At 40.6% G+C, this 14,116-nt stretch overlaps 1 protein-coding gene across 3 annotated transcripts in view; it reads right to left on the bottom strand.

Annotated features, from left to right (window-relative positions):
- Positions 1 to 14,116, bottom strand: part of LOC124265115 (protocadherin beta-3-like) — a 62,100-nt gene that overhangs the window by 14,608 nt on the left and 33,376 nt on the right. For all 3 annotated transcript variants that reach the window (XM_046699924.1, XM_046699917.1, XM_046699911.1), the window contains exon 2: positions 178 to 3,004. In XM_046699924.1, the coding sequence (XP_046555880.1) occupies positions 178 to 2,964 (2,787 nt within the window). In that variant the 5' untranslated portion in view covers positions 2,965 to 3,004. The remainder of the gene's footprint in view (positions 1 to 177; positions 3,005 to 14,116) is intronic.

Raw genomic sequence — 14,116 nt, 5'->3', positions numbered from 1 at the left:
ACTGCACCCATGTGGGAAATCGAACCCGGTTCTTAACGCTTTAACTATTAGGGCACTCCAGTCTAAAAATAGATGAAAATGGCTAGGTTCGATTCTCAAATTTAAATGTATTTTCAAGTATCAGCAGTAAACAAGTGTGTTGCATTAGTACCATTAGGATAGTAACTCGCATCTTACCTTTCTAAAAGTAAAGAACTCAGGTTTCCCGTACTGGTCCAGGGCGGCGTGACTTAGGAAGGAATCGCTCGTGTTACGGTCGGGATCAATCGTAAAACTACGATCTTTGTCCATTTTTGGTTTATAACACTTATCCCCTTGTTTTTCTCTCTCAAAGCCAGCCTTTATGTCTTCTGTGTTGACTTCCTGCCAAATCCTTCTCTCCATCTCCCTTTTGCCGCATTCCTCCTGAACACCCATCTTCTCCTCTGTGTCTCTCCTTGCGTTGTCATTCCGTCGTATTAGCAGTATGATCGACACGATCAAGATTGACAGTATGAATGTCACCCCGCCAACAATGCCAGCGATGATCCTGTACGTATGCGCATTCTTTTCAGCATTCCAATCAGCCGCTATCGTATTGTTAGTATAGTTGACGTTAATGATTAACAATGTTTGCGATTCCTGTGGCGGAGAACCACTATCTTGAGCTGAAATAGTCAGCTTATATTCTTTTTCGTCACTTGTTGTCAAGGATCGCGTCAGGCGAATTTCACCAGTGCTTCTCCCAATGGTGAACACATTGCCACGGTTCCCTCCTGTTATAAAGAACATTATTTCCGCGTTTATTCCGATGTCGTCATCTGTGGCCTCAATTGAGGTGAAGGTTGTAGCAGGGTCGGTGTCTGAGATCAGGATGACACTGTTGTTGTCATCATTGGGGAATAATATTGTAGGGCTATTGTCGTTAACGTCCGTTACCTCTATGATGACGGTACCGTTTGAATACAGTGGTGGCTGACCATTGTCCGTGACGAACACGTGAAGGGTATACTTGTCCTGGATCTCTCGGTCAAGCTGGCGTTCAGTTCGGATCACACCATCCGAAAATACTACAAAAGGAATGGATGGATCATTGGTCAAGGTCTTATACTGAAGGGCAGCGTTGTTTCCTATGTCTTTATCTATAGCGGTCAGTTGTCCGACCCTCTTGGCGGTTCTTAGATTCTCTGGGATACGGAACTTGAATGGTGTTGGAGGGAACACGGGTCTGTTGTCATTGACATCCAAAATATTGACTGTCACTGTAGCTGTTCCAGTTCTTGATTTAGAATGATGATCTACAGCTTTCACAAGAAATGTCATTTTGTTCAATGTTTCTCTATCAAAGGCGCCATTAGCCTTGATGACCCCACGGTGAGAGTCAATTGAGAACATTGATCCAGCCTCCATGCTCAGAGAATAGGACACTTCGCCATTAATACCCATGTCCGCATCATTGGCTTTCACTGTGATCAGGTTGACTGATCTGTTGATGTTTTCAGTCACATTGGCAAAATACGTCCTAGACGTGAACACGGGTGCGTTGTCGTTGATGTCTGTAACCCGCACGATGAAACCCACAGAGGCTGACAAACTCGGGCTTCCAGAATCTGAACATACAACTGTTACATTATGCTTATCCTTCGTCTCCCTATCCAACGCCTTAAAGAGGAGGATGGCAAAACTATTAGCGTCCAGTTTGTTCAAACTAAAATGGTCATCAAGAGATGAACAGTGGACATCGCCATTTTTACCAGGGTCAGTATCCTCAACTTTGACCCTGCCAACAAATGTACCAATGCTTGACCCCTCCGACAAAAGTATAGTATCACTGTACACGACCGATGACGCAAGATTAAGAGTCACGCGAGGTGGCGTGTTTCCGTCGTCAATGATATTGACAACCAGGATGGCCTGAGATGCTTGGGGTGTTTCCCCCTTGTCCACGGCCTCTATGACAGCTTCAAATGTATTCCCTGATTCGTACTGCAGCGGTTTCTTTACAATCAGTTGCCCGGTAGTCTCATCCAAGGTGAAGAGTTCCTCGATCTTGGATGTTCTGAGAGTGCTGAAGCGGTACAACACCCGGGCGTTCTTCCCAGAATCACTATCCCGAGCTGAGACTCTTCCAACAACTGAGTTTGGGGCAGTGGTTTCTTTAACGATGATGTTGTAACGGTTCAATGCAAACGCGGGAGCGTTGTCGTTGACGTCAATGACTTCCACATTGACGGTCAGCGTTCCAGTAAGGGAAGGTGTACCTCCGTCCTTGGCCAGAATTGTGAATTGGTATCTGTCCTTCAGCTCTCGGTCCAGTCCCCTCATAACGACCACCTTGAGGCTTGAGCTCCCGTCAAGCTTATGGACAAAGTTGACGTCAAACACGTCCCTGTATGACGTTATCTCGTACGACTGAACCGAATTCCGCCCAGGCGTGTCCTTATCTGTTGCACCTTCTATAGGAATCTTCGACCCAGCGTTCGTTGATTCCGAGACATAAATTTTAATTTCGTTGGGTACAAATGTCGGCGGGGAATCGTTGATGTCCTCTATGATCATTTTCACTGTGATGATTTTCAGAAAGGAAGTGTTCTGACTTTGTACCGTCACGTCAAATTCGATTTCACACTCAGCAAAGAATGCACACACTTCTTTGTCACTTCTTTTCACAGTCTCCCTGTCAATCATGGCAGCAGTATGGATGGCACCTGTCCGTCTATTGATGCTGAACAGAGATGCTGTTTGCAGACTGTTTGGATTCAGGAAGTTATACGTCAGAGTTTGAAACACAGCATTGGATAGATTTCTTGCAATGTCACTTTTAACAGCTACGTTTCCGACATATGTTGCGTAAGGTTTCTGTTCTTGTAACCTAAACGTTATCTCATTCAGTTGTCCAGAACTGAACTGAAGTCCCACAATATTAAACACAAGGGTAATATAGATGTTCCAGAGGTGCATACTCCGCCTGGGAACTCCCATCATGCCTGTCCCCGAGTCCTCAGTTAACCATTGCTGTCACCTCCTGAAACAAATGAAGCCTAAAATTAGATGAAACCACGTGAGCCATCACAGAACCTCATTAAAAACACACGGGACTGGATCTCCTATCCTGTCATTATCAATTAGGGTAACAAATATGACTAATTTAGCCTCAAAAAGGGATTTAAATGGGCTAGGGATTAGGAAAAAGCGACTGGCCTGTGCCATAAATGAATTGGGGACGTTTGAACCCCCAATTCTAAATCTTCCACAAGGGATGGGCCAACGGCTGAAGTGTCATATCGCTAACTCGGTATCCCAGCATTTTAATTAAGTTCCCAGGCAAAGTTTTCTCCTTTCCGTATGAGGCATTTTTTTCATGGAGAGTGAAATTATAGCCATTGGAGACCTCGAACAGAAGCTAGGTGAGGCAAGTCAGGCAATTAGCCTTTTAGCCCGCGGGTATGAAGAGTATAATATATCGGTTGGTCGGAATTTCTGTATATTTAACTAGCGTTGTCATTGCGGGTAAAGATTCCAATCGCTGAACCCAAGAATTTATAATCACATTATTGCGCACTGTTGTTGAAATATATGCAGACATATTCCCCGCGGAGCTGTTGAAAAACACCATCGCTCTCATTTATGGTTTCGCTGTCGCCTCGAGAAATCGCTAACACGCGCGATACATGTCTGATAGGGGCTGTTAGTATGCAATACATGGTCTCCCCCGGAAGAAAACCTGTGATCTTTCCACCCAACTAAGAAAAATATCTCTTATCAATTTGTTTACCGGCTATAAAGCTCCGGTCTACATTGTCTCTCCATATCCCTGAATTTCTGAAAAGCCTTTGTTGGCTTAATCTGATTAAATTGTTTCTTGTTAAGTCAAGACGCCTTCCCGCAGTAGCGCTTCTCGCGGTGATCATAGGCTCCATAAAGCCTAATGTTTGCATAAGGGTGAAGGGGGCCTTTCACATAAGGCCCACGTTAAAGACCTTAACCTCTAATATTTGACCACTGATCAAGTTGGGATATTGACGGAGATTTATCAAAAGAATATCTAAATAGTTCAAACAATACCCTGGATACCCAAGGTGATAAAATTAAAACAGCCATTATGGCTATATCTTGAAATAACTCCGGGAATGTTTTGACTTCGTAAAATAGCAAGGTTGATGAGAAAGTTTGTTCATTTGTCGCCTCCAGGCTCAGATTCCCACGTGGTCTTCCAAGCATTTCAAACAAGATGTATTTGAACAACAGCTAGCTCCGCAAACCGTAAATTTGTAAACGGCCGTATTTTTACACAAATCATGCGACCTGCCCTCGCCCGACGTGGTGTTATTGTCCCACGATAATTTCATTTACCTGGCAAATATAACACCTGTGAATTTACCCATCACTCGCATCGTCGCAGGCTGGAATTCTACGTGTAGCAACTTTGGTCAAGCGGAGTGTATATTAATTGACATGATTGTGAGAATGTATTCACAAGCATACCAGAACAAAACTCTTTGTATTGTTCATGCTTTTACGTTTTCCTTCTAGTCCCCTTTTTGGGGGGGAATGGGGGTTACGCTTTATAGAAAATGAGAATAGTTTAAAGTGGCTTTTATTAAGTTAACGTCCAAATATTTTATATACCCTTTCGAATATTAACAAAAGTAGCACAGAGTCAATATGTCAGAGTTATTCAGCACGATAAACTGGTTTTCTTCAATTGGAATATTTGTGGTACAAGCTCACTACAAAATAATTAAATGCCACTCCAAGAAACTATGTCCATGGCATGAAAATACTACTTACGGCAGTGTATCCCAACAATAAGCATATTCTGTATTCATGACTGTACAAAACCATGCTGTCAACTCCCTGTGTATATGGCTTCATTCGTGAAAGAAACATACACCAGCTATCACAGTGGAGAGCTATCAGAGAGAGAGGCAAACGTCAAAGTCGATGAACAAGTTGATAAAGACAAGATACGAGCGTTGTACATATCAGCGCCCCTTGCTGCTTAGCCAACGAACAACTGATATACAAGCAGTAAAACTTTCATGACAATTCCGGAAGGTTTTTATTTGACTTATCGAGAAATGTATACATTATTCAAGCACAACTTAAAAGCAGTTTATTGTTTTAACTTGAGTTCCAGAAGCGAAGTTATCAAGATGCAGTGACATTTGGATCACGAGCAAAAGAATGTTCACTTTCTGCATGATGTTTCTGATACTGAGTACGGTGTTCTCGCTGATGTACAGCATGTCAAGCTGTTGCAAGTGGAATGAATTATTTATGTAGATCTAATTGTCTGTTTTCACACACACCAGCGCCACATCGACAAATGCAACATTAGCAGGAATATGTAAGCAAACCACGAGCCAACCATAACACAACATTGTTTACAAGATCCAGGAAACGGCAAAGTAAGCTCAGTGATATTTAGAAACGAGGTGGAACGTATACAATCAATTTTGAATTCATTCCTTAAATCCTACTTATGGGTACCACCAATGCATTTCAAACTGCCAAGACTGATGATTTAAACACAATCACTCAACATGTACAGAAACTATGAATGCCTATAATGTGCCAAACTCTTCTCACTTAAAATCAAACTGTATATTAAATTTAATTAGTTATATAAACATCACTATCAACTAACAACTCCCATTAAACGTTACAACTGAATTATTTGACCACAAGTATAACACACATCGTGTCACAGGACCCAATATAAAAAGATATCACGGACATTGTGGTTGTTTAAACTGATAGCATTTCAGCGGTTGAGGATGGAAAGTTCACGTTTGGACATGCCACAAAGATACAGAAAAACAAACAAACCTAATAGAATCGGTAAAAAGCATCGACTGCCTGGACTAATTGTATCACTGTAACGTAAAAAGTGGCGCCACTTTCGGTGAAACAAACAATTTTTCAAAAAAGTATAGTTAAAACTACATACCTGTCGAGTCGGATATTCCCACACTGTGGAAGGAGCTGTCACAAGTTAGAACAGATATTGTCACTTGCATTGACATGAACTAACTCTGGCCCGATTACCACTAAACATCGTCTCTAAGTGTGCGTGCATCAGGTGAGTATAACACCACATCAGCTGTCGACAACTCAACATATTGCCCTCGAAAGCTACGTACCTCCCCTAAGATGTAAACCGATACTAGGAAATTAAAATGTTCATCCTATCAAGATAGCTAAGTGTACACATTATCGCTCAGTCCCATCCAAATGTCAAAGATTGAAACGTTGAAATGAACAAGACAGGTCGTATACATTGATCTGGCAGATACGACTGGAAGATGTGGAAATTGAACATAAATGTTTCTCGAAACAATTGACGTAAATTTGATATTGACAAATTAGGCTGATTCTTGGTAAACTGGGGGATGCAGCTGATTTATTCATGGTCGAGTCTCAAGGCTCACATTCTGCATCTAAGGTTCTAGAGTCGGGGTGAAACATAAGACCGCTAATGTTGCGATAAGCGGGACAGATGCTCGGGTTATGGGATTGATGGCGGAATGGAGTGACATCTTGATGGAAATTGACACGTTTCAGTAAGCTCGTCAATTTCATCTATACTTTCTCCGATGGTTAAAATGCAAGTATCTAATATCTCAGTGTTGTAACATTTTCTGTTTTCTTTCAACATCAAACAAGAATCTGAATTTATGTCCATACATGTCTGTGGAATGTATGAAAAGAACACTTTATATAAGCATATATGTACTTATATCATTGCATGAAAGCATTCATGAAATTGTGCATGTGTATTCTGTAATACGTTTTGCATGTACTAGCTGTTATTGATAAAATCATATCGGGATTGTGGTCATTTCGGTTTTCAAAGAAACTGGAAGTTTCACACTTATATGAACACATACATTGTCCCTTGATCAGAAACTATTTGGTGTTTTACGATTTTATTTATCTGCATATACAAATGACACCTGAGAGAGTGATGATTTTTTACACACTTTTAGCAATATTCCAGTAATATGACTTTGGGGACAACAGATCTGAACTTTGTCCCCTTGTGTGGAAGCGAACCCGGGCTTGCGATGTGACTAGTGGACGCTTTAACCACAAGGCGACCCATGAGCCTCCTAAATACAGATAGCATTACACTGTAACAATAACGAAAGAGGAAGCTTAACATGAGTCGGATTAAGTTTGATAAAAATTCCTTTTTTCGGGAGAAATGTAATTGAAAAACGCCCTTTTAGGTCGTCCCACATATTGCATCCGACACGATTTGGTTGAAGGTTAAACACTCGAAAACGTAGACTGGTCTTTTGGGCATTTTTTGTTTGAAAAAAGAAGAGTTTTTTTGAGTATTTTATTGGGAAATGTCTTCTATTTATCACATAAGCTGATCATGATCGATGGGCGACAGCGATAAAGCGATTTCGTTTAGAGAGCACGGACAACCATGGGAAGCTTAGGAGCTGTGTTCTCGATCTCGATTGATTTACAACTTAAACGAACTGATAAAAATTTCAAAGACGTACACTAAAGTCTTTTCCATCAGTGTAAATGCATTGTATACCTTTTAACATACTTCACTAAAACACGCATTTGACAGATGGACTTTACATATTGAGAATTTACATTTATTGTTCTGTTAAGGAATAGGCAATCGTCATTTAACACTGAGTGCTTTCTCCTGGATGTTGTTAAATGGCCTTTTAGCTAATATTAAATATTAAAGCTAATGTTTTGTGCCTGCTCTTGTATAATATAAAATGTCCAAATGTAGAGAGATCATATATATTCAAGCTATCAATCGACAGATCGCCAATAGAATCGTTTCACCGTGAGTTGAAATCTGATAACTATCAGCATGGCATATACATAGGGGGCTTTTAACTTACGGGCTCTCATATATTTTATTTTAAACCGATCTCTTAATGGGCTTTTTAATCATTTATGGACATAATCATATATACAACATAAGTGATCTAGTCACTCTGGGATGTCTCAGTATCCCCAAAGACAAAGATGGTTGATATACATATATGCATACATTAATATATGCAGGCTACCACAACCATTTCTAGATTATCTATACTACAAATGATTTACATAAGTGGACTGGGAGGTGTCGGACATCGGGAGGGGTGGGTTTTGGGGGAGGGACGGCTATGTTATAATGTCAGTAGGTGTGTGTGAATGGCAAAGGGACAAATATGGCGTCTATGTAAGAGCGTGGGTTAATGTTAGGGGTAGAAATCACATCTTTCAGAGCACAATGGTTCTCAAATACCTCAAATACGAAGGTGAAAACAAATTCCATCACCAAAGTGGTACACGTGTGGGACTTGCATCACCTTGAGCAGTCCTCCCAAATATAATGTGATGCAACTGGAATACTGTTCAAAGCGACGGTAAACATCACTCACTCACTCACAGCTGCTAAACTTGGTGGCAATACCTGAATCAGATCATCTCCGGCAAAATGTCCTGTAAAGACTCACAATGTACGACTTCACCCTAGCTACCATCAAGATAGGAGGACTGTCATACGTACTGAAATATGTGACAAATGCCGTGATAGCGACAATGCTGTAGGTATCAAGCAGTCTGATATGTACAACATTATAAATGACACCTACTTCACTGCTATCACAACGGTCACACCTGGAGATTTAATATTAACGCCAATGGCTTCAGTATACCCCCCGGTAACCAAGTTCCACCGATTACAATTACATAAGCTTGGACATTTATCTCAATTGCTGGAGATACCATTGAGATTGCCTACACGCATGGCACTGACCATTGTCCAGCAGATCAGTGATATTTGCAATGAACAGGTCGTCAAGATCGCAGCATGGCAACTGCTCTTGCCACTTCTCCCCGTTTCAGTGCTAACAATGCGTCCACAACGCCGAAATTACACACTTGTAGTAATTACCTAGGTGTCAACTCGTGAATAATTCACCAAAACAGACAGGAGGGGCACAGTCGGATATATTCTTATAATACACTCTCGCCAACCATCTGCTTGTAAAGTGTATGGATATATCACTTATCGAATGCATATAACCACGCGCAGACAATTAAGACATGATTTATTCACTATCTATACATTCGACATCACCTTCATATCTCAATACTGTTCAGAATATTGATTGACGATTTGCAATCATTTTGGGTGGTTTAATAAGCAACGGGGGCAGTGTCGACCTGGTTGGATGAATTCCAAAGAATAAATTCGGAATCCCAATCAAACAAAGCAAATTTGGAATTACAGAATAGCTGCATGGACGTTAGACTGAAATGTACAGGACCCACGTAACAGTCTTGTAGTATAGGGTACGACGTATGCAGGGGTAACCATACACTAACGCTTAGTCCCTGAATATGAATAGTTTTGATAATCCCATTTAAGTTGCAAAGGAGCCCCATTGAGACGGGAGAACCTGCGGAAATCTAGACTTGGGCTTTAGCATTGAAGCAAGGGCTAGGCAGTAGGGAAAATAATGCGGTCCAGACACTGTGAGACAGACTAGGATAACCGACGATATATTGATACGACGTTCTAAGACAGTACGCATTAAATCTTTAAGACACCTAACACATCCTCAGATTCCCACCCTCTCCATCTCCTAACACACCGAGTTCCCCGGTACAAACGTTCACAACTGGAGGAAGCGCATGATCTACATCAGAACAGCCAAGTCATCCATTAAACGTGATCGGCGAGCTCTCCTTCCCAGCGCATGGAACATTACAGTTTATTCACTATGCAATCAGCTCATATATTGTATTGTTAATGTCTTTATTACAATATATAGGTTCAAAACCCAGACTAATATCTAGTCTCCGAAATGAACATTTCTTATAGAAACTGTTGTAATCTTGACTTGCCACATACTTGCGAGGGATTTCATGGATATATTTGTTTCAGGGTCTGTACGACAGACTATGGTTCCATAATATTCATGTCATATTTACGCTACTAGTGAATACGGGATATACACATATATGATGTACAGTAATGAAAACTGTAATTACAACTTCGCGTTTGCCAATCTCGTCATAAGGATTGTTTCACAAAATAAGTGTGTTGAACACGATCTGTCTAGTATATATGGAGTTTGATGAGAAGACATGAATAGAATACAACATTTATTAGATCAACCAAATCGACCAGGAAAATTCACCACGTAGGAGAGGTGATCCATGGATATCTTCGAACTATCTCTTCGTATCTATTGCAAACGTAGACTCAATAAAAGCGTCAGTGTTAAAACTGGCTCGTCGGGGCTCAATACTTTGTCCGAGATGTATAACAGGCTCCGTCCTTTGAGAGTCGACTTTCAAAACCTCGTATAGCATATTATTAGGGTTCGAGGCAACAGCAGCGAGACATATGGTCAGTTAAAAATAACCACATATTCGTCATATCCAAAGGCAAAGACTACGAATTACGTGTAATTGAATCTTTTAGGCGCTTCGGGATAAGGTATTCCAACCATCTGGGTGGATTACTGACAGCTTCACGTGTCCACAAACCACAACGGCTATGGCAGCTATACGTGTCGATTGCATTGTCAGTTTCAAAAGATAGAATTCTCCTTTATCAACAGGGTGGTGATTTAGTGAGTTAAAGACAAGTAAAATGTGTGTAAAATCCCCAACCCGGTCATCTGACCAAGCCACAGATGATGGGATGGACAATGGGGACGTCCAATGGTGGTCGTAACCTTCACGATATCTGAAATGGACACGCTATTGACTCGCATCAATTTCACCCGCGGATCTTTAGCATGGTATCTCATTGTCCCTGCATTAACTGACTCAGAGGGGATGTAATTATACATCATAAATCTCATGGCTAATTTTACAGATAAAAAGGAAGGCCAATTAGCAGGGTTGATGTAAATGTAGGAATAATTATGCAGCTTACAGAAATGCAGAAGAAACGGAAACAAGAATGGATTTACGAGACAAGCTGTCACCAACACATTAACCAGAAATAAACATTGAGAAAAACTTTCAGGAATGGCTCGGACCTAACTAACAACTGTATATAACTATACGCGATGTAGGCTTATACTTTGGGTTGTCAATTTCAACGATCGCTATGACAGCTGGCTAAGTGACGTTTTCCGGGGTCACAGACTCAATAGAATAAACGTTCTCCTACATTTACATAGGCGACATAATCATGCTGGTCAACAGTCAACACCTTGCGAAAACTGTGGTCCGGCACGCAACGGTTTGTCTGAAATATATACCCTTGGGTCCTTCTGGAATATAAGGGGATAATCTGAACTTTGACACATGAATTGGCATAAGCAATTAAACCCGATCTGCATAATTTATGACCCATATAACTGACAGCCTTTGTGCAGGAATTATAGGGACGTTGGCTAAGAACAAAACGTTATCGTCAGTTGGCTGAAAGTCAAGGTTGTGAAATATGGCTGTCGTTCAGCTTGGTCTTTATTCTGTGATAATCATGCTATTTATATCATGGGAATTTCGTCACAAGGGGTTCTCATAATGGAGACCTCTTGCCACGTCGTATAAATATACTTGATCCTGCTCACATAGTCGTACGATTGACAGCTAAAGGTGGCATAACTACAGTATCATGGAAATGTGAAATGTACATCACGTTAATTACATGTGCATTTCACTGCAAGGAGTGCTGTCTGTCCGAGCGCACTGAGCCATACTGGGATCCTGATTAGTGAGGTAACCACACAGGAATATGGATGTCATTGATGTGCATGAAGATGACATAACACCTTTATACCACTGGGGCATATAAAACTGACATTGTTTCCCTGGATATGTAATAAATGCAATATACAACAGCCACATGTGCAATTGACATCATGTGCCGGGATGTATTACCGGAGCGCATGGAATTAACATTCATCCTGGAGAGTGTCGGGTTGAAAACCTCAGGGACGTATGAAATTTACATCGTGTTGAGGAAATTTACATCGTGTGAATAGAAATGTGCGTCGTGATAATGGTGCTACTGCTGATGAATAATAAATTAGATTCTGCATGGATTAATATTCACCATTGTTATCGTTGCAGTGACGATTGACATACACTACTTATACCGGATGAGTTCATATAGAAATGTGCACCTCAATTATCCGTATGCATGAAATTTCGTATTAAATTCGTTTAACTGTCAACCTGTAAAGTTCTCATCACTAAAATAATCTGAAGAGCACGTTTTTTATGTAATGAATAACACGCGACATCTCTGATCGAAATCCTGTGTGAAATAGATTAGATAATAGGCGCAAGAGAATAGATACCGTGTTTGCATTCACAATAGCCACGTGAGTAGAACACTAGAACAACAAATTATTTCATAATTGAATAAATATCCATCATTTGATCCAAATGTGGATTATTTATACACACGTCTGTGGCTGTAAACAAAGCTACGCCATCGACCTCGTCATCGGTAACATATGACAAAAGCGACTCTTCCTTTGTAAGGCTTGAAAACAAACAATATGAAATTCTGGCTTCGGGACAACTTACCTCGGGCATTAATTACATCACAACCCAACTCATGTTCAAAGCGCTGGTCACATTTCAGGAGTCACTTGGTGTTTAGATTTGGAGACCCGCTCTAAACAGAGCCTGCTTTAATTAAACAGACACCCAGTAAAACAAACACCTTCTACCTTTGATGGACAAGCATTACCGTTCCGAGTAAGGGAACTACCACCACTGGGGAGGAGGGAAACGACTCTGCAATAAAACACGTTACAAGCCTCGGGATATTTTCATCCTCTGAAAATTGCGATTGACAGATTAGTGGGGGGATGGTATTGTTTTCTATTTGGCTCGGAGAGTCTTTGTCTTTCAAGATGTTTATGGCTATCCGGTGTGGCCACGGTCTACGTACGCCCTTGACATGGAGGAAGTCTTTCTTTAAAAGTCGCATCACAAATGAATAGGCTGGCGAGATTCTATAGTTGTAATGAGACAGAAAATTATTGCTCGTATTCTGTTAGCGGTAGCTAATGGCGTCGTAAAACACAGCATTAAAGCCATCATTCGGCAATCTGTCAGAAGGACTTCTTTGAGCAAACACAGGAGGCTTGGCATTCCTTGCATCAATAAATACAGAATACTTCCTTAATTTGGTCTTTGATACAAGAATAATGAAAACGGATATTTACGATGATAGTGTGTGAAAAACGTGGAAAGGAATCACTGCAGCGTAGCCACCTGTTTCGCCGGTTTGGTCCTACAAGACCGATCAAAGTTTGACCAACTTGGCCACGTATAAAACACTTCTTCTGAACTAACTCACCCATTGTTAATAAAAGATAATCCGTGACACATAACATAAATCAAACAAATAACTAGTTTGAAATGAACAAGGATAGAGAGATCAAAGCGTTCAATTATCTCTATATTGACCTGCCTACAAGTGTTTTCCATACGTTTTAACCCACGGGGATATTTGTTATGACAAAGAAATGCCTCCTTTATGAAGATGCTATGAAGATGCTTATGATCAAATAAGGATTAGCCGAGATCAAAGAGCCGACACATCATCCCTTGTTCTGGAATACAGGTGGGTAAACATGCATTATTGATCTCAATCAAAACATTGGCGTTCTGTTGGGAGCTACGCGGCAGATATCTATAAGTCTTTACTTCAACACGAGATAACCATACACAGTTAAAGGGGATTATTCTTTCCGATTGAGATAAATATCACTAGAGGAGACAGTAAGAGTTCATATTATCCACAGTATTGATTCGGAGTGATGTAGTTATATGATTCAATCGATTCACACAACACTATATCGATAAATGTGGATCGATACCCATATATACGTCGTGTTAAAACACAACCTTTCCTCCGCTTTGTAAACATAAGGATAAAAGATATGCGTTATGATTAATGTAATTTCAAATATTGAAATATACAAATCTAATTAATGCAGAGAATCCTCCCTATACTCACATTCCCCCTATAGTTCGTGCAAACAAGAAAGCAAAAGAAAACACATTCAGTCAATGTCAGGTTGTGTACACCTTAGTGACAGTGTTCAAACACATTGCTCAAACTTTGAACTCACCTTAGGTACTTATGAACATATAGATTATATCGAACTATTTGCTG

This window comes from Haliotis rubra, unplaced genomic scaffold (genome assembly GCF_003918875.1).
Source record: "Haliotis rubra isolate DU_JTF1 unplaced genomic scaffold, ASM391887v1 Scf121, whole genome shotgun sequence".
NCBI lineage: Eukaryota > Metazoa > Mollusca > Gastropoda > Lepetellida > Haliotidae > Haliotis > Haliotis rubra.
The sequence above is the reverse complement of the archived record's forward strand: the minus strand, read 5'-3'. Positions and strand labels throughout refer to the sequence as shown.